Here is a 22,047-nt window from a genome sequence, read left to right as displayed (position 1 = left end):
TTTTTTTTTTAAGGGGAAAAACCCTTAGAGGTGAAGTGGTTAATGGTTGGTACGTTCGGCAGTCTCTCTCCTTTACTTTGTTGTTTCCAAAAGGACATCTGAACGGAGAGGGATATGGAGGCTGACATTTTTATTTCCTTTTAAAGTGAACCCAAGGTGGGAGGGATATGGAGGCTGCCATATTTGTTTCTTTTTTAAGTGAACCAGAGACAAATCACCCTCATGTATTTTACCATACATATCAGTGGAAACATTAGAGAAAACACCTACCCTGCTCTCTGTTTCATCATTCACTGCTCAGCCTGCTTGTTATCAGCCCTGATAAAATCCCTGACTGAGCATTCAGTCTGACTTTGCTCAGGAATCATTATAGCGGAGTCATAGCAGAGCCAGAAGGGGGCAGGCTTGGGCTTAAAAAGACAGAGAAGACAGACTCAGCTATAATTATTCCTAAGCAAAGCCAGACTGAATGCTCGGTCAGGGATTTATCAGGGCTGGTAACAAGCAGGCTGAGGAGTGAAGAATGAAACAGAGAGCATGGTGAGTGTTTTCTCTAATGTTCCCACTGATATATATGGTAAAATACATGAGGATGCTTCATTTCTGCTTCCCTTTAAGCAATACCAGTTGCCTGGCAGCCCTGCTGATCCTCTGCCTCTAATACTTTCAGCCATAGACCCTGAACAAGCATGCAGCAGATCAGGTGCTTCTGACATTATGGTCAGATCTGACAAGATTAGCTGCATGCTTGTTTCTGGTGTGATTCAGACAATACTGCAATACTTTTAGCCATAGACCCTGAACAAGCGTGCAGATCAGATGCTCAGACTGAAGTGTGACTGGATTAGCCGCATGCTTGTTTCAGGTGTGACTCAGACATCACTACAGCCAAACAGATAGCAGGACTGCCAGGCAACTGGTATTGGTTAAAAGGAAAAAAAAAAATACATCGGCCTCCATACCCCTCTCACCTAAGGCTTTAACCACCCTAGCGGTAATGACGAGCCAATTCGCCGCTAGCGGTGGCGTAAGGGAGCCCAGAACCCTTGCACAGCCTGGCCAATCAGTGCCAGGCTGCGCTATGGGGCTGGATCGCACACCCTCCGACGCCATGACATGGATGACGTCATCCCGATCGTAGCCATGGCGACGAGGGAAGCCAAGCAGAAAATCCAATATACAACAGGATTTTCTTCTTGCTGTAAAAGCCGGCGGCGATCAGACTAGATGGGCAGATGCGCCCTCTAGTGGTGAATCATGTAGCTAACTTTAACCACCCTGGCGTTCTATTAAGATCGCCAGGGCGGCTGCGGGAGGGTTTTTTTTTTAATTAAAAAAAACTATTTCATGCAGCCAACTGAAAGTTGGCTGCATGAAAGCTCACTAGAGGGCGCTCCGGATGCGTTTATCTGATCGCCTCCGGCGGCCAGAAGTAACACGGAAGGCCGCAATGAGCGGCCTTCCGTGTTTCGCTTACCTAGTCGCTATGGCGACGAGTGGAGTGACGTCATGGACGTCCTGACGTCAGCCGCCTCCGATCCAGCCCTTAGCGCTGGCCGGAACTTTTTGTTCCGGCTGCGCAGGGCTCGGGCGGCTAGGGGGACCCACTTTCGCCGCTGCTCGCGCGATCAGGCAGCACACACGGCTGGCAAAGTGCCGGCTGCGTGTGCTGCTTTTTATTTGAGCCAAATCGGCCCAGCAGGGCCTGAGCAGCAGCCTCCGGTGGTAATGGACGAGCTGAGCTCGTCCATACCGCCAGGATGGTTAAGTTAGTAACAATGATCCATAAAAAAAAAAAAAAAAAAAAAAAAAAAACTGTCCGCACACCACCCTGGCGATTTTAATGTAACGCCAGAGTGGTTAAACAGAAACTGAGGTGAGAGGGATGTGGAGGCTGCCATATTAAGTACCTTTGAAACAATACCAGTTGCCTGGCAGCCCTCTTGATCGTGTGTCATAGACCCTGAACAAGCATGCAGCAAATCTGGTACTCTGACTTAGACAAGACAAACAACATTTATATTGCGCTTTTCTCCTTGCGGACTCAAAGCGCCAGAGCTGCAGCCACTAGGGCGCGCTCTATTGGCAGTAGCAGTGTAAGGGAGACTTGCCAAAGGTCTCCTACTGAATTAGTGCTGGCTTACTGAACAGGCAGAGCCGAGATTCGAACCCAGGTCTCCTGTGTCAGAGGCAGAGCCCTTAACCATTACACCATCAGCCAACTGCTTAGCTTTTCCTGCATTAACCATATGCTTGTTCTAAGGGTTTGACTCAGACACTACTTAGGCCCGGTTCACATTAGCGTTCCAGGTCCAGCATCCCCGGACCTGGAACGCTCCATACACAGCGGATGGTGAATGGATACATTGTTAATCAATGTATCCATTCACACTCGTGCGCCTTCCGGATCCGAAAACGCAGCTCCGGGATGGTCCGGCTTTTTTTCCAACATGCGCTATTTTTCAGTCTGTCCCGGTGCGGCTGCGGACCCGATCCTAACTCTTCGCATGCAGCCATGCTGTGCAATGGGAAACGGATATTTCCCATCACACTGGCAATAGGACCGGATGCTTCCAGCACCGGTCCTATGCCCCTTGGGGGGCCCGGACTACAGGCCGGTATCCCCCATGCTTGCAGTGCCTTTCCGGCACTGCAATGTATCTAGTTCCAGCTACTTTATTGTAGCTGGAACTGATACATTCCGGATCCGCAACTTGTGCCGCCTTGTGGCCACCGCAGACACCCGTACAGTCTCTTTGCGGCCACCGGAACGGGGCCTTATGCCAAGGAACTGGCATTGTGTACAAGGAAATAAATATAGCAGCCTCCAGATCCCTCACCTCAGGTTTCCTCCCGTGGGGTGGTTTGTGCAGGGAGCATTTTATAATAATAATAATAATAATAAGTTTGACTACACAAGCCATCTAGAGACAGGTGGCAGCTCTGCTTTATTAAAAATGAAAAATATAAACAAAACCCGTTCCTTATACATCACATCAGATGCGGGACAGAATTCAAATAGAAAAAAGAAAATCCCAGCCCCCCTCCTCCTCCTAGACAGGCGTGGTCCTCCTTGCTGCATGAAGAGCTTGGTGGCATCTCCAGGGTGGTTCCAGACACGCAGCAGAGCTGGTGGCATGAGAAGGATAATGGCCAGCCTGGCGGTGGCACTACAAGTCCAGAGCCGGAGTCATCACTTCCCGGCCAGAAGAGGATTCCTCAGCACCACGATGACGCTGTCTCCTCTCAGGAACATCTTGGAGATGTAGCGGTCCTTGTTTACTGGCTTAGATTTCTTCTTTCCTTTCCCGCTCTTCGGGACTTCAGTCCACATCTCCTTCACATTTTCCAGGACCATGTTACAGTGTCTACAGAGGGAGAGAACATGGTCACTACATCAGATTACAGCAAATACAGTGGCCAGTCAGCTGACATGCATCAACACATGATCTCTGATTGGTTGTTATTCCCCCTTTAAAGGACAACTGTAAAGAGGTGTATGGTGGCTGCCAGTGTTCTCCCCAGAATTTTTTTCCAGCCGGGTGGCATGAAAAAGTAGCCGGGTGGCGTAAAGTGGGCGTGGCCATGACGTGCTGGAAAATGGGTGTGGCCATGACATTGGCGTAGCCAACTGTATTGTAAAACTAACTCAAAAGGGCCCTTTTTTCCCCAAAACACAGTTAGGCAAATTGTCCTTAAAGGTTTTAAAAATTAAACACTGTTTTCCCCCCAAAAAACACATAATAAGGCAGCATTTCCATTACCCCAGATGTCCAATGCAGAAACCATTACTCAAAATTTCAAAAAAAGGTCAGGCTGGTGGGGTGGGTAGGTAGGTCAGGCTTGTGGCTAGTGAGGTGGATTAGTGTGTTATGGCCCATACTCACGGGCAACTTTTTTGCATGTCGCAAGCACACGGGAGCGTGCTTGCGACATGCTGGCGACAGCTAGTAGCCAGGTCCCTCCGCATACACACGGCGGAGGGACCTGGCAACTGATGCGACGGAAGCTGTCGCCGTTGTCCCTCCCCCCGCCGGAAGCGCCGTTTATTTACTATCATGTTGCTGTCGCTAGTCCGCGTACTCACGCGGACTAGCGACAGTTGCGGCGGCGACTGTTGCCATGCGATTGAAACTTTCAATCGCATGGCGACATGAGCGACGGGCGACAGTTCGGGGTGCGCGCGCGTGCAACGGCCCATACTCACGGGCGACCTGTCGCCGCAACACGCGCGCGCCGCGTGTTGAGGCGACAAAAGTCCCTCGTGAGTATGGGCCATTAGGCAAGTCAGGCTGGTGGCTATTGGGGTGGGGGGGGGGGGGGTAAGTAGGTCAGGCTAGGGGGTAGTTGGGTGGGTGGCAAAGTAGGTCAGGCTGGTGGATGGTATGGTGGATGGGTGGGTAGGTCAGGCTAGTGGGGTGGGTGGGTAAATAGGTCAGGCTAGTAGGGGGGTGGCAAAGTAGGTCAGGCTTGTGGATGGGTGGGTAGATCAGGCTAGTGGATGGGTAGGTAGGTCAGGCTAGTGGATGGGTGGGTAGGTCAGGCTAGTGGATGGGTGGGTAGGTCAGGCTAGTGGATGGGTGGGTAGGTCAGGCTAGTGGATGGGTGGGTAGGTCAGGCTAGTGGATGGGTGGGTAGGTCAGGCTAGTGGATGGGTGGGTAGGTCAGGCTAGTGGATGGGTGGGTAGGTCAGGCTAGTGGATGGGTGGGTAGGTCAGGCTAGTGGATGGGTGGGTAGGTCAGGCTAGTGGATGGGTAGGTAGGTCAGGCTAGTGGATGGGTAGGTAGGTCAGGCTAGTGGATGGGTAGGTAGGCCAGGCTAGTGGATGGGTAGGTAGGCCAGGCTAGTGGATGGGTAGGTAGGTCAGGCTAGTGGATGGGTAGGTAGGTCAGGCTAGTGGATGGGTAGGTAGGTCAGGCTAGTGGATGGGTAGGTAGGTCAGGCTAGTGGATGGGTGGGTAAGTCAGGCTGGTAGATGGGTGGGTAAGTCAGGCTGGTAGATGGGTGGGTAAGTCAGGCTGGTGGATGGGTGGGTAGATCAGGCTGGTGGATGGGTGGGTAGATCAGGCTAGTGGATGGGTGGGTAGATCAGGCTAGTGGATGGGTGGGTAGATCAGGCTAGTGGATGGGTGGGTAGATCAGGCTAGTGGATGGGTGGGTAGATCAGGCTAGTGGATGGGTGGGTAGATCAGGCTAGTGGATGGGTAGGTAGGTCAGGCTGGTGGATGGGTGGGTAGGTCAGGCTGGTGGATGGGTGGGTAGGTCAGGCTGGTGGATGGGTAGGTAGGTCAGGCTGGTGGATGGGTGGGTAGATCAGGCTGGTGGATGGGTGGGTAGGTCCGTAGGGTAGGTGCCCTCTCCCTGCTCCTTACGTGTGTTGTAAAAATCCGATCCTAGGCTGCTTCCTGAGCGTGTCCCCCAGCTGCAGCACTCGCTCCTTGCTGTCAGACAGGGCGCATGCTGCGGATCAGCAGGCATCCCGGCTGATTCTCCAGATCCCACCATCCGTCTTAGCAGTTGGCACGCGCGCCGCTGGCTGGCAGAGGGGCGGGTCCACGGCAAGGCAGCCTCCTATTGGTCGGTGGGCGGGGCGGACGCACGTTTATTGGTGGAGGACGCCGACTCATCCCGCCCAGTTCATCGCTGCTAGAGACTGGGAGAGGAGCTTCCACTGTGAGGAAACATCGGCAAAAGGTGTCCCCGGCTACAGGGTGCGCGGCGGCCATTTTCTGGAAGATCATTGCTCAGAGGATAAATACTTGGTGCCAGCGGGGTTTTAAAACAGGCGGGCGGGATTTTAAAACAGCCGGGCGGCCCGCCCACGTAATTAGCCCTGGGGAGAACACTGCGCTGCCATATTTATTTCCATTTAAGCAATACCAGTTTCCTGGCTGTCCTGCTGATCCTCTGCCTCTAATACCTGAACCTAGCCATAAAACCTGAACAATTTTTCGGACAATTTTGACAGATATGACAAGATTAGCTGCATGCTTGTTTCTGGTGCGATTCAGCCACTACTTCAACCACATAGATCAGCTGGGCTGCCAGGCAACTGGTATTGCTTAAAGGAAATAAATATGGCAGCCTGTCACTACAGTTCTCCTTTAAATATTTGAACGCATTTTAGATTAAACTCATCTGGGCAGGTGCTAAATGCCAGCGTGTGCACAGCAGGCCTGATACCTCCTCGAGAGCTTTTATTCTTTATAAAGATATTCCTGAAAAAGGATTTAAACAATGATGCTGGCCAGCCTCCCTGCTCGCTACACAGTTTTTTTGGCAGTTGGACAGAGCAACTGCCATTCAGTAAGTGTTTTTGAAAATAAATATATCCCTGAGAATCCCCTATAAAGAGATGGACTAGTCCAAAACCTGTCACTTCTGTCGATTTCTACAACCTACTGTAAGTGACAGCAACATAGAAGAAACGTAATTTATGGCTCATTTTACTCTGGAAAAAAATGTACTTATTTGTATATGTTTGCACATATTTAAAATTTTACAGTTTTTCGCTGTAGTGCCCCTTTACCCCTACCCTACAAAGCTCTCCACAATCTCCCTCCCCAGGACATCTATTCACCAGTTTACAGATACCAACCTAATCACAATCTCAGATCTGCACATCAGCTTCTTTTTTCCTTCTATAGAATTACCTCCTTGCATTTACGGATACAAGATTTCTTACATGCCTCACCCCTCCTCTGGAATGCCCTTCAACAACACATATGTCACTCTCCAAACTTGATATCTTTAAAAGCTCCCTCAAAACTCACTTTTTCATACACTCTTCCTCAGGCTTTTCTCCCTTTGACCTAAGGCCAAGTTGCACGTCCTAAAAACACACTGCCTCTAGGTATGCTTATTGTATACTACCCCACCTCTTGTTTCTTCCCTATTCCTTTAGATTGTAAGCTCACAAGGGCAGGGCTCTCTCCCCCTTTTGTGTCTTTGTAATCATTTGTTATACATTTTATTCATCATGTTACTTTTGTCACTGTCATTACCACTTCTGTATTTTGTACCAAGTCTGTATTTTGTTTATTGGTGTATGCCACTTGTCTGTATTATGTACCCCATGTTTGTTTCTTACATTGTACAGCGCCACACAATATGTTGGCGCTTTATAAATCAATAATAAAGGGGTTAAAGCGGATCCGAGATGAAAAACTATCTATAACAAGTAACTTGTCTATATATCTTCTTATCTAAAGTTTAGATAGTTTACACAGCAAATCTGGCTGCATACAGCTTCAACAGTTTATGATGATTTATTCCTGTGATAGAATGAGAGTGGCCATGTTCTGTTTGTCATCATTACACAGGTAATCTGCAACTGCATCTCCACCCCTCAGCCTGTGAAAAACTCACTCCCCCTCCGCTCTGAAATCTCTGGCTAGTAACCTCCTCCTCCTCCTGCCCAGACTGAGCTCCCATAAGCCCTTCTACATGGGTCTGAGTGCCTTGGCGTTTTGGAGAAGCTGTGGGCGGGGCTTGTTTAGTTTATAGGGAATTAGAGTATTAAAACAAAAAAAGTATTTGGCTTGAGGAATGCCCTATAAACTATATGTAAGGAACACAATTATGCAATGAGTAAAAGTTCATCTCGGATCCACTTTAAATATGGATGCCTCCATTTCCCTCTCACTTCAGGTGTCCTGTGAGAGCCGTGCTGCAGAGTAGTTGCTGCTACAACATATAGTTGGAATCGCACCAGATATGGATATATGGCAGTGATGGCTAACCTTGGCACTCCAGCTGTGATAAAACTACAAATCCCATCATGCCTCTGCCTCCCAGAGTTATGCTTAGAGCTGTCAGTATTGCAATGTTTCATGGGACTTGTAGTTCCACCACAGCTGGAGTGCCAAGGTTAGCCATCACTGATATATGAACTACATGTCTCAGCAGCAGTCGTTACATATAATACTGACCTAAATGAGAGCGGAGCTCCTCCCACTCACCTGTCGAAGGCCTTGACTCTCCCCAGCAGCTTCTTGTTGTTGCGGCAGTTGATGAGGACCTGTGTGTTGTTCTTGACAGACTGTGTGAGGACAGAGAGTGGCCCCGTGTTAAACTCCTCCTCCTCCCGCTTCTGCAGCTCCTCCGGTGTCATCTCACTCTTAGGCTTGTTCAGGAGACTCCTGGGGAGAAGAACCGACAAAAGGTGTTGAGAGTTACTGACTTACAAAGTAATAATGCTGAGATCACGTACACAGCCCTAGAGTTTGCAACTTTAAAACCGACAGGATGTGCTTAATTAACCTCCTTGGCGGTAATCCCAAGCGAGGGTCGGGGCGGAAAAATACAGCTCAGAGCGGTAATCCCGAACTGTGCTCGGGGTAGTCGCCGGAGGCTGTGTGCAGAGCATTGTGCACAATGGGCGTTTCTACATACCTCCCAGGGGATCGTGACGTCAGCCACCATTCTTCTTGCTCTCCTCCGGGGCTCTGCTTCCTGCTGGTGAGATTGCGACAGCCGGCAATCTCACTTTAGAGTTGCAGCGCCACCCGGAGGATGGAGGGAAAATGGCAGCGCTGGAGCCAGGGAGGTGAATGGTTGTGGAACTGCTGCAGACCTTCCTGGCAGCATGATTTTTTCCAGGTTTTAGGGTCTGAAAGGGTGCAAAAATATTGCACTGTTTTTAGTCCCTAAAATCCGGAAAAAAATCATAATGCCAAGGGGGTTAAAAGTCCACTTCCCAGTAATATCAGTTAAAGAAATTAAAAAGTAAACCAGTAGTGAAAGTAAACTGATGAGAACCAATTGTATCCATGGGGGGGGGGGGGGGTGGTTAATTAGTTGTCCATCAATATTTTAATATGACTGAAGTAGTGTAATATTAGTAAATTTACCAATATTCTACTACAGGTATCCTAAAAACAGTGTATGAGGAATTGATAGGAATGTTAGGCCCAGTGCTCACCGAGCGGTTTTTGGAGCGATCCGCCGGCCGCATCCGCCTATAAAAACGCCTGTCTAATGTTTTGCAATGGGATGGTGCACACCGGCGGTTTGCGGTTTTTGCCAAGCCGCAAACACGCCTCCTGCTGCGCGTTTGCGGTTTTCGGAAGCGTTTCGTCCTCAATGTAAAGTATAGGAAAAACGCAAACCGCTCTGAAAAACGCTAGTTCAGAGCGGTTTGCCAGGCATTTTTGTTACAGTAGCTGTTCAGTAACAGCTTTTACTGTAACAATATGTGTAATCTGCTACACAAAAACGCACCCAAAACCGCTAGGTATGTTTAGAAAACCTCTCTAAACATACCTAGAATCACTCTGAAATCAGCTCCCAAAACCGCTAGCATATTGCGGATCTGCTAGCGGTTTTGGTGTGCACTGGGCCTTAGTCTGTTCGTCTAACTTGTCAACTTACATACACATTTGTCAAAGTATGCTAGTTTGTTGGAAAAGGGGTAAAGGTGCTTACACACCAAGCTACTGATGTCACCCGTCAGGGATCAGAACCCGATCCCCAGCTGGGTTCAGCTGTACAGACATGTCAGCTGTGTAGCTGACAACGTCCTGCTTTACTATGAGGGGAGGGAGAGGGATGATGGAGCAGTGTGTAACGTTACAGGGCAGATGAAGGATCGGCGCGAACCATTAAGTTGGCCGTTGCTGAGGGTGAGTCGATCCGACGGGCAAATGGCACTCTTACTAAGCAACCAGATGGGGTGCACATGTATGCAGAACAGGGGAATCCCGAAAGGCAGCAGAGGACAAGGACAGGTAATGTGTAACTTGCGCTTGGCACCGGGGGAACATTTAACATTAGGCGGGACAACGCAAAGGGGTTTTGTCACATTCATCAATCATGCCAAAATTGCATGCCGCTAGCGATCGAGCAAGTTGGCCCAACATCTTGCAGCATATGCATTTGATTTATGCGACCAATTTCGTCCTGAAATTGGTCGCATTTTCAGTCAGGCATGCACTTGGCAGCACCAATTTCCATCTGATTTATTTATAATAATGGAATCATCAATCAGCCACCAAGTCGCCTGATGTACGGCCACCTTTAGCTGGTGGAAAGGTGAACGAAAGGATAATGGTGAAAGGAGCACATGATGGGATTATTAGATGGTGGGAGGGTCACATAATGATTAGAATGGGGGAAGGTCTTAAAGCGGATCCGAGATGAAAAAACTAACTATAACAAATAACTTGTTTATATATCTAATCTAAAATTTAGATAGTTTACACAGCAAATCTAGCTGCAAACAGCTTTAATAGAATATGATTATTTCTTCCTGTGATACAATGACAGCAGCCATGTAGTTTGTAATTATGCTGGGCATAGACGGTTCGAGAATGCGCCAGTATAGAGCCAGCAACTCGATGCCGGCGCATCACCGCTTGTCCACGCGGATCGATTCCCGCTCGTCCCCGCGGGCATTCTTTATCAGCCGCTCGATTCCCCACTATTGTTCACCCACGGGGAATCTATCCGGTGGGTCATTGGACCTGTCGGATATTACCAATCGAGCCATCAGCGGCTCGATTGATAAAGACACAAACGAACCGTCTATGCCCAGCAATACACACAGGCAGGCTTATCTGCACTCAGCCTGTGAAAAAAAACTAATGCCCCCTCCTCCCTGCCTCTGAAATCTCTGGCTAGTAATACCTCCCCCTCCTCATCCCCAGACTGAGCTCCCATGAGCCCTTGCTAGTTGCTGTCTGAAAATGCCATGGCTCTCTGAAAACCTGTGGGCGTGGCTTGCTTCATTTATAGGGAATAAGAGTATTAAAACAAAAAAGTATTTGGCTTGAGGAATGCCCTATAAACTATATGAAAGGAACACAATTATGCAATGAGTAAAAGTTCATCTCGGATCCACTTTAATGATGGGATGATATAGGATAATGAGGGAGGAGTGACACTAGATGGTGGAAGGAGCTGAGCTCAGTACACGGGCCAGTGATAGGCACAATGAATGGGCCAGGGACGGAGGCTTCTGGTCAGAACTGTACATAGGAGTGTGGTGGAAGGGGCAGCCGTTACAGTGACACAGCTTCCTCCGCACAGAGACGGGCCGGAGCGAGAAGCTCCCCGGCGTAACTCACATTTTAGCGGCTCTCTGTTCTCCTCACGTTGCAGCGGCGCCTCTTCTACTTCCCACACGTCACTTCCGGAAGAAACACTTCCGCCCTTGTTGCCATGACAACGCACAGCTTTATTAGCAAGGTGACAAAGTGAGCACCACCACCAGGGATAAGAAGAAGGGCGGGTTAGTGGCACGGTGCGCGCGCAGTGCGTCAGCGGAGAGCGGGAAAGAGAAGACGGGCGCAGCACGTGTGAAGGCCGATTGTGAATGACATGCGGAGTATTAGGAAAACTTAAAGATGCAAATTTTAATGTAACTCTATGCAAATTCATTCAGATTGAGAATGTGCAAATCAAATGGGCTTTGGCCCATGTTCAAGCTGTTTGTACTAATTACAAAAACCTTTACCTTAAAGGAATAATCAAGCAAAAAAAAAATGAGTTTCACTTACCTGGGGCTTTTATCAGCCCCATGCAGCCATCCTGTGCCACTCACTGCTGCTCCAGTCCCCCGCCGCCAGCTAGTTTTGTTTTTGCTGACCTTGGGGCCGGCGGGCCGCATTGCATACATTTTTACGCATTCCCGACGATGCAGAAGCATCAACACATACATTTTATGCGTTAGTGGTTCAACGCGTACAAATTTACACATTGAACGACTAACGCGTAAAAATGTATGTGTTAATGTTCCTGCATCAGCCGGAACGCGTAAAAATGTATGCAATGCGGCCCGCCGGCCCCAAGGTCAGCAAAAACAAAACTAGCTGGCAGCGGGGGACTGGAGCAGCAGTGAGTGACTACGAGGGCACAGGATGGCTGCATGGGGCTGGTAGAAGCCCCAGGTAAGTGAACCTTTTTTTTTTTTTTTTTGCCTGATAACTCCTTTAAAGGAATAATCAAAAGTAATGTAAATCCGATTTACTTACCTGGGGCTTTCTCCAGCCCCTCGCAGCTGTCTGTCCCACGCTGACAGCTCTGTTCTCAGCTGTTGGCCCTTGGTCCCTGCACGGTACTGAGGACAAACGTACTGCGTCTGCGTGAAGTGCCGCTGTCATTCAAGCCCACGTCCGCAGCGTACTGCGCAGATGCAGACAATGTGGGCTTGATTGACAGCGGCGCTTCACGCAGGCGCAGTAAGGACGACCTCGAGGTGCACTGTGCGCGGGCCGAGGCTGTGATCGAGCGGTCAGCGTGGGACAGACATCTGCGAGGGGCTGGAGAAAGCCCCAGGTAAGTAAATCGGATTTACATTACTTTGGCTGATGATTCCTTTAAAAAGTGTACACAAAATGAGATACTTAAGCTTTGAGAGAAGGAAGCCTCAGCATCCTAATGAAGCTTTATTCGCTACTCCGTGGTCCCCCGCCAATGAGTGCGGTCCCACAGATGACTGTCGCTAATCACATCACAGGCTCCATGCTACAGCCTATGCACGGGCTGGCTTGCACTGGTATTGCACGTACTTAATTTAGGAAGATTAGCTGCGTGGCCCCGATGTGAAGGGGGGCTACACTCTGCAACCGGTGAGGGGGAGGGTTGTAACAACCGAGGGAAGCCTTATTAGGTACCTGAGGCTTTCCTGGTAAGTGTTAAATTCTGAACCCGAGCTCCGACTTCGGTCTGCTTTAAAGTAAACTTGTACTAAAAAAAAGGACAGAATTTGACGCCTTAGTAGAGGTAATATGGATATTCCAGATTTTTCCCAATACATTCGGCTGCCCACTGTCCCTGTGCAGGACACCTTTGATCGATCCTGATCATATCCAACAAGAGTGTGTTGTATATATTATGGCCACACCCCTGTTCATGTACGAGTGCGGTCGTACTTGTGCAAGCGCAGTACAGTTGTGCTCAGGCACAGGACAGTAATGAACATGCTGTCTTTTAAACTATGAAATAAAGTAGAAATATTGACCCTTTGAACGTTCCTGAAGTAAAATTTTATCTCAAGCTATCGCTCACTGTTTCTTTCCTGTTTAAGTGCTTCAGAAAACAGGACTGTATTGGACCCAGTGGGTCAAAGAGCTCACAAAAGCTCTTTTGCATAGATAACAACTGAAGTTTTTTAACTACCTGTATCGTAATTATTATTGAATCGGATTGTCGATCGGCCGCCAAGCTGCTATATGTATGGGTACCTTTAATTGTGCTTTGAGCAGAAATAAATTAAAGTGTAATTGTGCCCTAGGCAAAACAGAAGCTTTGGCCCACCCCCTGCGGGTCACCTGTCTTTTTTGGTAAGACCTGATAGAGGGGGCTGGGGTCAGCCAAGCCCCTGGACACTCACCAGGGCCCTAGATACCTGCCTAAGTTACCATGTGGATGTTCTGGTTCTGAGTCTCTGCTGGGGAATATCACCTCATCTTCTGCCCCACAAATGGCTGCTGCCAGGGCAGGAGGTGGGTTCTAAAAGACACAACAGAGGTTCTGGCCAGCTTACCCACACTAGACCCGCAAGCTGCAGCTGGAGGTGGCCTTTAGCAATGGATAAACAGACATTAGTAACAGAGTTATCGGCCAGAGAAAGCAGCATGTGCAGTAACTGCTGACGTATGGATCATAAATACAAGACTCTATTTTTGAGTTGTTATCAGAGGCTGAGGGCCATAATGCAGAGCGGAGCGATGTTCTGCAGAGGAGCAATGACTACACCCTAAAGCATTTTACATATACAAACACATTCGTTTTACACAATAAATTAACTCATTACCTCCCACACTCCCCAATTTTTTTTTTGTAATAAAAAAAAAAAAATACAATAAAAAAAAACCATAAATAGTTACCTTAGGAACTGAACTTTTTAAATATTTATGTCAAGAAGGTATAAGACTGTTACTTTATAAACTACAGGCTTGTAATTAGGGATGGATGCAAAACTGAAAAAAATGCACCTTTATTTCCAAATAAAATATTGGCGCCAAACATTGTGATAGGGACATAATTTAAACGGTTTTATAACCGGGACAAATGGGCAAATACATTTCATGGGTTTTAATTACAGTAGCATGCACTATTTAAAAACTATAATGGCGAAAACTGAAAAATAATAATTTTTTCCCCCATTTTTTCCTATTTTCCCATTAAAACACATTTAGAATAAAATAATTCTTGGCATAATGTCCCACCTAAAGAAAGTGGCGAAAAAAACAAGATATAGTTCATTTCATTGCGATACGTAATGATAAAGTTATAGACGAATGAATGGAAGGAGCGCTGAAAGGTGAAAACTGCTCAGGTGTTCATGGGGTAAAACCCCTCAGTGGTGAAGTGGTTAACCTCCTTGGCGGCCGCGCAGGAGGTTTTCTCCGGCCCTGCTGGGCCGATTTGTTTATTTTTTTTTTTTTTGCTGAACGCAGCTAGCACTTTGCTAGCTGAGTCAGCACACCAATCGCCGCCGCCCCGCGCTCGATCGCCGCTATCCGTCGCGCCGTGCGCCCCCCCCCCCCAAGACCCCGTGCGCTGCCTGGCCAATCAGTGCCAGGCAGCGCTGAGGGGTGGTTCGGGACTCCCAATGACGTCGGTGACGTCATCCCACCCCGTCGCCATGGCAAGTCCGATCGACGATGCGACCAATTTCAGACTGAAATTGGTTACATGTATCAATCGGACGTGCTGCAAGTTGTTGGGCCTGTATTGACGACACTTATACTTGCTGCATCTATATCTGGCTGCCTGTACTGGTGGTGAGTACAGTCAGCAACCTACGATGGTGTGTATGGGAAAGAGTATCAGCAAGTGAAGGAATGGATAACGAAACCTCCTTATTGAGAAGAGAAAGCCGCTGGTTAGAGAAGCTGAGCATTCTTACTCCAGACGGTTTGAATGAGGACTTTAATTTAAGATGTTTTCTATGATTTATGAATGGGTACTTAAAATTTTACTCTCCCTTTAAGGTTGTGCCCGCCCCTTATTGGGTTTGTTTATGCAAAAAGTTTTATAACTATGTCACTTCTGTGAATATGTTAGTATTTGACAAAGGCCTGTGTGCCAAAACATTGTGCTTTCTGTGGCTATATTACCACTAATAAATTAAGCTAATATTGCAAAATCCAGGTGGAGACCCAGCTTTTTCTACTCATTGCTTCTGACTGTACACCCCTGTGGGATCCGGGTGTATGCTGGTTGACTCATCTGGTGTCTCAAGTTGTGCCTGTCCCCAGACACTGCACCGGCCCTGGTCTGAGGGGGCATTCTGGGCAGCTGTAATCCCCCCCCTGTGTTTGCCTATGTGGCCAACGTTACCGGGACCGTAGCGGAGGATGACGAGGGAGCAATCAAGCCGAAAGGGAGCTGGAGGAACAGAGCTTCCTGTTGGTGGGGTCTGATCCGTTCCTCCAACCCCCCCAGTGTCCTGGAACCGCCCGTGAAGAAAAGAACGATCGCACTCGATTCCCTGCATCGATTGCGCTTTAGATCAATAGAACCAAGATTTGATGTGTAGTATCCCTCTGCCTAGGAACAGCTGGGGGATCTGTCTTAGCTGAAGTGAAAGCCTGGGGGGGAGGTGTTAATTAGCTTGGACATATTCCTGTGGAAGGCACAATTCCCCTTTCTGTTCTGGGAACCAGGTGACACCTAGCTGATCTCATGTAGATGTTAATTAACCAAAGGGTGATCAGGATGCCTAGGTGCAGCCAGGCAGGCTACGAATCCTCGGGAGGTCTTGACACCTTGCTCTCTGGTAAAGATCAAAGGGAAGTCAGCTGTTAGTAGCTAGAACACATCCTGAATAAACCTGAGTCTCATAGCATAATCCATAACTTCCCAGATCTGTCATATTTCTGGGGTTCCTGAGATGGCAGCTTCGCCAAACGTGGGGGAAGTGTAGTATGAGTCCCGATGCTGGTTCTGAGGAAGTTTCAGAACATTCTGCGGTAAGGACTGCCAGTTAGGCAGTTTGAAAGTGCCCTGATGATACCACAGGGGTCCCACCTCTCATGTCTGGTATCAGGGCGCTGGGTAAATCGAGACAGACCTGAAAATGTTAATAAATCTGCCCTGACCTGTACGGTTCTGTGAGATAGAGCCCATATATGGGTAGATATGATTTCTAGTCCCCAGGACAAGGGGAGGGCTCATCTCATCTTCTAAGGGGGTGTGTGGCTCCCCGCCCTCACTCCCTCCTACTGAATCAGGGGCATAAGAATGGCAGAGGACCCAAACTCAGTGTCCTCCACCCTGAAAACATCTTGAACTCATCGGTGCCAGCTTGAGGATATGCTGGCATCCACCTGGTCTGAACTCTGAACTTTGATTGAAACCCAGGACTCTGTTTTTCCCACAAAAAGGACATCTTTCCAGGAACTAAGTATTTTTCTCCCTTCTTTTATTTTTTATACTGGCTATTACTGTTTTAATAATTGTTGATTTTAATAATTGTCTGTATATATTAATTATTTATATTGCGTGAATAAACGACTTTCTCCAAGTCATTCACTGTCCGCTACCCTGCTTATCAGCACACACAGAACTGATCCCGGGTCTCTGAAGATATGCTACTGTTTGTTTGTTGTTGGCTAGACAGAATACCGTGTGTTTAACCGTTTTATTCGCAGGACTAGTCAGTCAGTTAGTGGGCTCCACGGTCCCATGGTAACTGCGGTGGTGGCAGTTTACTCTGAACCAGTGGGTGAAGTTGTAATCACCCGTGTCTCACAGGCTCCCTTCTGAGTTGTCTGCGGCTAATTCTTAACGGTTCCTGCGCATTGACTGCGACCAGAGTTCGCACGATCTGTGCGCTGGCACCGTTTAGAAGGCTAAGTGCGGTCAGCCACTAGGGCTCCTGTGACAGTGTTAGGCAGCGGTTGGGACCTGTGTTGTGCTGAAAAGTATCTAAGATAGCGCTAGCGCTATCCAGAAACGAACTAATTCGTTGGTGTAGCTGGAAGGCAATATATTTTTTATATATACAGAGAGACTGTGTAGCCAGTACCCCTCCCCAAAAGTTTTATTTTATTTGGCATGGAAATGTCCGGGAACTACCAGAACATGTGCCTGTCGGACCTGCAAAATCTTTGCCAAGCGAGAGGCATTGACGTCGGCCGCAGGAAACAACAGGACCTGATAGCAGACTTGTCCAGATGGGATACCCAGCAACTGCGGGAGCCTGGAGTGTCCGCTGAGGTGGATACCAGCCCATCTGACAATCGAGGGGAACCAGAGGCTGAAGATCCTAGGCGTACAGAGGTTGTGCATCCTGAGGGCCCTGCATCAACAGATACGCCAGAGACTGTCAGTATGGACCCCAATCCCAGAGTTTCTGAAAGTACTCGCCTGGAACCGGCCAGTACTGGACTGTCCGTTTTTACTGATCCGCTAATGCAGCAGGCATTACAAAAGCTGATGGACACTGACCTGGACAAGTACCTGCAGTACATGCGTGAGGAGCGCCAATCTGCAGAAGCGCGGACAGAGCGCCAAATGCGGGAGGAACGGGAGCGGCAAGCTGCTGCTGCTGCTGCTGCTGCTGCTGAACGCCACGCGGAGAGGGATGCCGCTGAGCGAGAACGGGAGCGCCAACGACAGCATGAGCTAAACATGGCAAAAGTGCAACGGGCCAGCCAGAGTTCACCACCCAGCCTCCCTGCTGAAGGAGCTGCAGCACCCGTAAGTGCAAAATTTAAATTTGCTAATATTGAAAAGGACACAGACATTGACTTGTTTTTGCGGTCTTTTGAAAAAGCCTGCCGTCAGTATCGTCTGTCCCAAGACCAGTGGGCCAGACATCTGACACCTTTGCTGCGCTACAAAGCGCTTGATGCTTTCGCAGAATTGCCTGCGGAAAAGGATAATGATTATGCTGCTATAAAAGACGCTATCATTACTAAGTACCAGCTGACGCCAGAAGCCTATCGCAAAAAGTTCAGGGCCTGGCAGAAAAAGTCTTCTGATTTGTACCGAGATGTGGTCAGCAGCTTGCTCACCACACTCCGCCAGTGGACTCTAGGCCTCACCAAAGGGTCTTATGGCGTCCTGGAGGACTTGATAGTCCTCGAACAATTTCTGAACATTTGCCCTGCTGATGTACGACAATTTGTGTTGGAGCGCAAGCCTGCATCAGCCACTGTCGCTGCAGACCTTGCTGAGACTTTTGCAACTACCCGGGTGGCTGATACCCGCAGAACTGTCCCATCCAGCTGGAGAGGAGGTCAGCCCAATACCTCGGCAGACCCTCCTGCCCCTGTGAGCCGTCAGCCACAGAGGCCATCCAGCACAGCTTCTGCAACCAGGGCTGCAGCCCCTGGAGAGGTCACCTGTCACTACTGCCGCCAGCCCGGACACATGAAAATCGACTGTCCGGAGCGGAGACAGACACCACCAGCACCTGGATCATCTGCATCACCTGCACCTCACCCACAGCAGAGGCAACCCGCCAGCGAACCACAGCCTGGATCATCAGATTTTGTCCTGTTTGCCCGCGGAAAGGAAATCCGCGACCGAACCGACCAGCAGCAACTTGTTAGAGTGAACGGCAAAGTTGTCACCGGATTTCGAGACACCGGAGCTGACATCACGTTAGTTCACTCACACTTTGTGCCAAAGGAGAGCATCAGCTCCAGCCGATCCCTTGCCCTTACTGGAGTAGAGGGCACCCTTTTTCACATAGCCCACGCAAGAGTGGAGCTGGATTGGGGAGTAGGAGGAATCCAAGAAAGGGTTGTTGGGGTTATGAAGGATCTCCCAGTCCCTGTGTTGCTGGGGACTGATTTGGGCAAGCTTGTGTCCTACTATGAACCTGCCACGACCGCCTTGTCGCTCACGGAAGGAGACGGACTCTCCACCCACCACCAGGTACTTTATACAGGGGGAGGTGGGTTGAATGTGCCCAGTTCAAGGGTACCAGGTTCAATAGTGCCTGCTTCAAAGGCACCTGAGTTTGATGTACAGACTGTCTGTTGTGATGATGCTGTAACTGTACCTGAGTTTACTGTACAACCTGTCTGTAATGAAAAAATGTCTATACCTGTCAATGTCATTACTGCATGCAATGATGATTTGAGTAATGTCCGTCTGTGCCATTCTGACAGTGTACCTGTGCTAGCAGTACCGCGCAGCTGCACTGCTCAGAACCCGAGCTCAGAACAGGTGGAGGGGGTTCCGGCCTCCTCCCCCTCCTCTGACCGCAGGGATGAGACCTTTCAGCCGCTGGCCTCGTGTGACATGAGCCAGTTGGCTGAAACTGACAGCGTTGTACTCACAGCAGCACTACAAAGCGACCCAAGCCTGGAGATGCTCAGGCAGCAAGCCGCTGAGCCCCTCGCAGACGGGGCCGCTTTCAAGGTGTACTGGGAAGGTGGGAGACTGTACAGTGAGTCTGTACAGCCCCCTACAGGTAGATCCCACGCGAATACCAAATGGCTTGTGGTCCCGAGTGCGTTCAGGGGACATGTGCTGAAATCCGCACATGGTAATCCTCTGACAGGGCACTTGGGTGTCCGCAAGACACTTGCCGGTATTCGGAACCAGTTTTATTGGCCCCGGATGAACAGGGATGTAGCAAACTACTGCAGGGCATGTGCCGTCTGTCAGGAGCTGGGAAGGTCCAGGGATTCCCGCGGGGTTCCCTTAGGTCCACAGCCACTTAGCAGGGGAACCCTGCGTGGGCTGGCTGTTGACCTAACCAACCCACTGCCCGTTGTCAGCAGTCCCGGCAGACACCACGTCCGACTGCAGTGGCGCAAACGCCCTGTCCAGAACGGTCCATGTCGGGTCAACCCTGAGGGTAGCAGACCGCGACCGGTCCCGGGGAACTGAGCCACAGGCTCCAATAGGTTTTCCCGCCATACCGGCAACTCGAGGCCCAGGTTAGCGGCGCCGCCACACATCTTGCGGATGTGTGGCTAAGCCGCAGACAAGGGGGAGGGCTGTCACGGACGGTTGCGGGGCCGCAGGCGCGTCCTGGAACCGCCCATGAAGAAAAGAACGATCGCACTCGATTCCCTGCATCGATTGCGCTTTAGATCAATAGAACCAAGATTTGATGTGTAGTATCCCTCTGCCTAGGAACAGCTGGGGGATCTGTCTTAGCTGAAGTGAAAGCCTGGGGGGGAGGTGTTAATTAGCTTGGACATATTCCTGTGGAAGGCACAATTCCCCTTTCTGTTCTGGGAACCAGGTGACACCTAGCTGATTTCATGTAGATGTTAATTAACCAAAGGGTGATCAGGATGCCTAGGTGCAGCCAGGCAGGCTACGAATCCTCGGGAGGTCTTGACACCTTGCTCTCTGGTAAAGATCAAAGGGAAGTCAGCTGTTAGTAGCTAGAACACATCCTGAATAAACCTGAGTCTCATAGCATAATCCATAACTTCCCAGATCTGTCATATTTCTGGGGTTCCTGAGATGGCAGCTTCGCCAAACGTGGGGGAAGTGTAGCATGAGTCCCGATGCTGGTTCTGAGGAAGTTTCAGAACATTCTGCGGTAAGGACTGCCAGTTAGGCAGTTTGAAAGTGCCCTGATGATACCACAGGGGTCCCACCCCTCATGTCTGGTATCAGGGCGCTGGGTAAATCGAGACAGACCTGAAAATGTTAATAAATCTGCCCTGACCTGTACGGTTCTGTGAGATAGAGCCCATATATGGGTAGATATGATTTCTAGTCCCCAGGACAAGGGGAGGGCTCATCTCATCTTCTAAGGGGGTGTGTGGCTCCCCGCCCTCACTCCCTCCTACTGAATCAGGGGCATAAGAATGGCAGAGGACCCAAACTCAGTGTCCTCCACCCTGAAAACATCTTGAACTCATCGGTGCCAGCTTGAGGATATGCTGGCATCCACCTGGTCTGAACTCTGAACTTTGATTGAAACCCAGGACTCTGTTTTTCCCACAAAAAGGACATCTTTCCAGGAACTAAGTATTTTTCTCCCTTCTTTTATTTTTTATACTGGCTATTACTGTTTTAATAATTGTTGATTTTAATAATTGTCTGTATATATTAATTATTTATATTGCGTGAATAAACGACTTTCTCCAAGTCATTCACTGTCCGCTACCCTGCTTATCAGCACACACAGAACTGATCCCGGGTCTCTGAAGATATGCTACTGTTTGTTTGTTGTTGGCTAGACAGAATACCGTGTGTTTAACCGTTTTATTCGCAGGACTAGTCAGTCAGTTAGTGGGCTCCACGGTCCCATGGTAACTGCGGTGGTGGCAGTTTACTCTGAACCAGTGGGTGAAGTTGTAATCACCCGTGTCTCACAGGCTCCCTTCTGAGTTGTCTGCGGCTAATTCTTAACGGTTCCTGCGCATTGACTGCGACCAGAGTTCGCACGATCTGTGCGCTGGCACCGTTTAGAAGGCTAAGTGCGGTCAGCCACTAGGGCTCCTGTGACAGTGTTAGGCAGCGGTTGGGACCTGTGTTGTGCTGAAAAGTATCTAAGATAGCGCTAGCGCTATCCAGAAACGAACTAATTCGTTGGTGTAGCTGGAAGGCAATATATTTTTTATATATACAGAGAGACTGTGTAGCCAGTACCCCTCCCCAAAAGTTTTATTTTATTTGGCATGGAAATGTCCGGGAACTACCAGAACATGTGCCTGTCGGACCTGCAAAATCTTTGCCAAGCGAGAGGCATTGACGTCGGCCGCAGGAAACAACAGGACCTGATAGCAGACTTGTCCAGATGGGATACCCAGCAACTGCGGGAGCCGGGAGTGTCCGCTGAGGTGGATACCAGCCCATCTGACAATCGAGGGGAACCAGAGGCTGAAGATCCTAGGCGTACAGAGGTTGTGCATCCTGAGGGCCCTGCATCAACAGATACGCCAGAGACTGTCAGTATGGACCCCAATCCCAGAGTTTCTGAAAGTACTCGCCTGGAACCGGCCAGTACTGGACTGTCCGTTTTTACTGATCCGCTAATGCAGCAGGCATTACAAAAGCTGATGGACACTGACCTGGACAAGTACCTGCAGTACATGCGTGAGGAGCGCCAATCTGCAGAAGCGCGGACAGAGCGCCAAATGCGGGAGGAACGGGAGCGGCAAGCTGCTGCT

General features: G+C 49.4%; 2 protein-coding genes across 2 annotated transcripts in view; one reads left to right on the top strand and one right to left on the bottom strand.

The window, feature by feature from the left end:
* Positions 1-2,925: 2,925 nt before the first annotated feature.
* On the bottom strand, positions 2,926-11,175 carry SNRPD2 (small nuclear ribonucleoprotein D2 polypeptide). Its single transcript, XM_068250133.1, has 3 exons — positions 11,068-11,175; positions 7,963-8,142; positions 2,926-3,368 (listed from the first exon to the last, which is right to left on the bottom strand). Coding segments are annotated over exons 1-3 (357 nt in total). The 5' UTR covers positions 11,070-11,175; the 3' UTR covers positions 2,926-3,193.
* Positions 11,176-11,208: 33 nt separating this feature from the next.
* Positions 11,209-22,047, top strand: part of LOC137528675 (peptidoglycan-recognition protein SC2-like) — a 54,232-nt gene continuing 43,393 nt past the window's right edge. The window contains exon 1 of the mRNA XM_068250131.1: positions 11,209-11,360. Coding sequence (XP_068106232.1) covers positions 11,316-11,360 — 45 coding nt within the window. The 5' untranslated portion in view covers positions 11,209-11,315. The remainder of the gene's footprint in view (positions 11,361-22,047) is intronic.

Source organism: Hyperolius riggenbachi, chromosome 8, assembly GCF_040937935.1.
Source record: "Hyperolius riggenbachi isolate aHypRig1 chromosome 8, aHypRig1.pri, whole genome shotgun sequence".
NCBI lineage: Eukaryota > Metazoa > Chordata > Amphibia > Anura > Hyperoliidae > Hyperolius > Hyperolius riggenbachi.
Note: the sequence above shows the minus strand (reverse complement) of the source record. Positions and strands in the feature narration are given on the sequence as shown.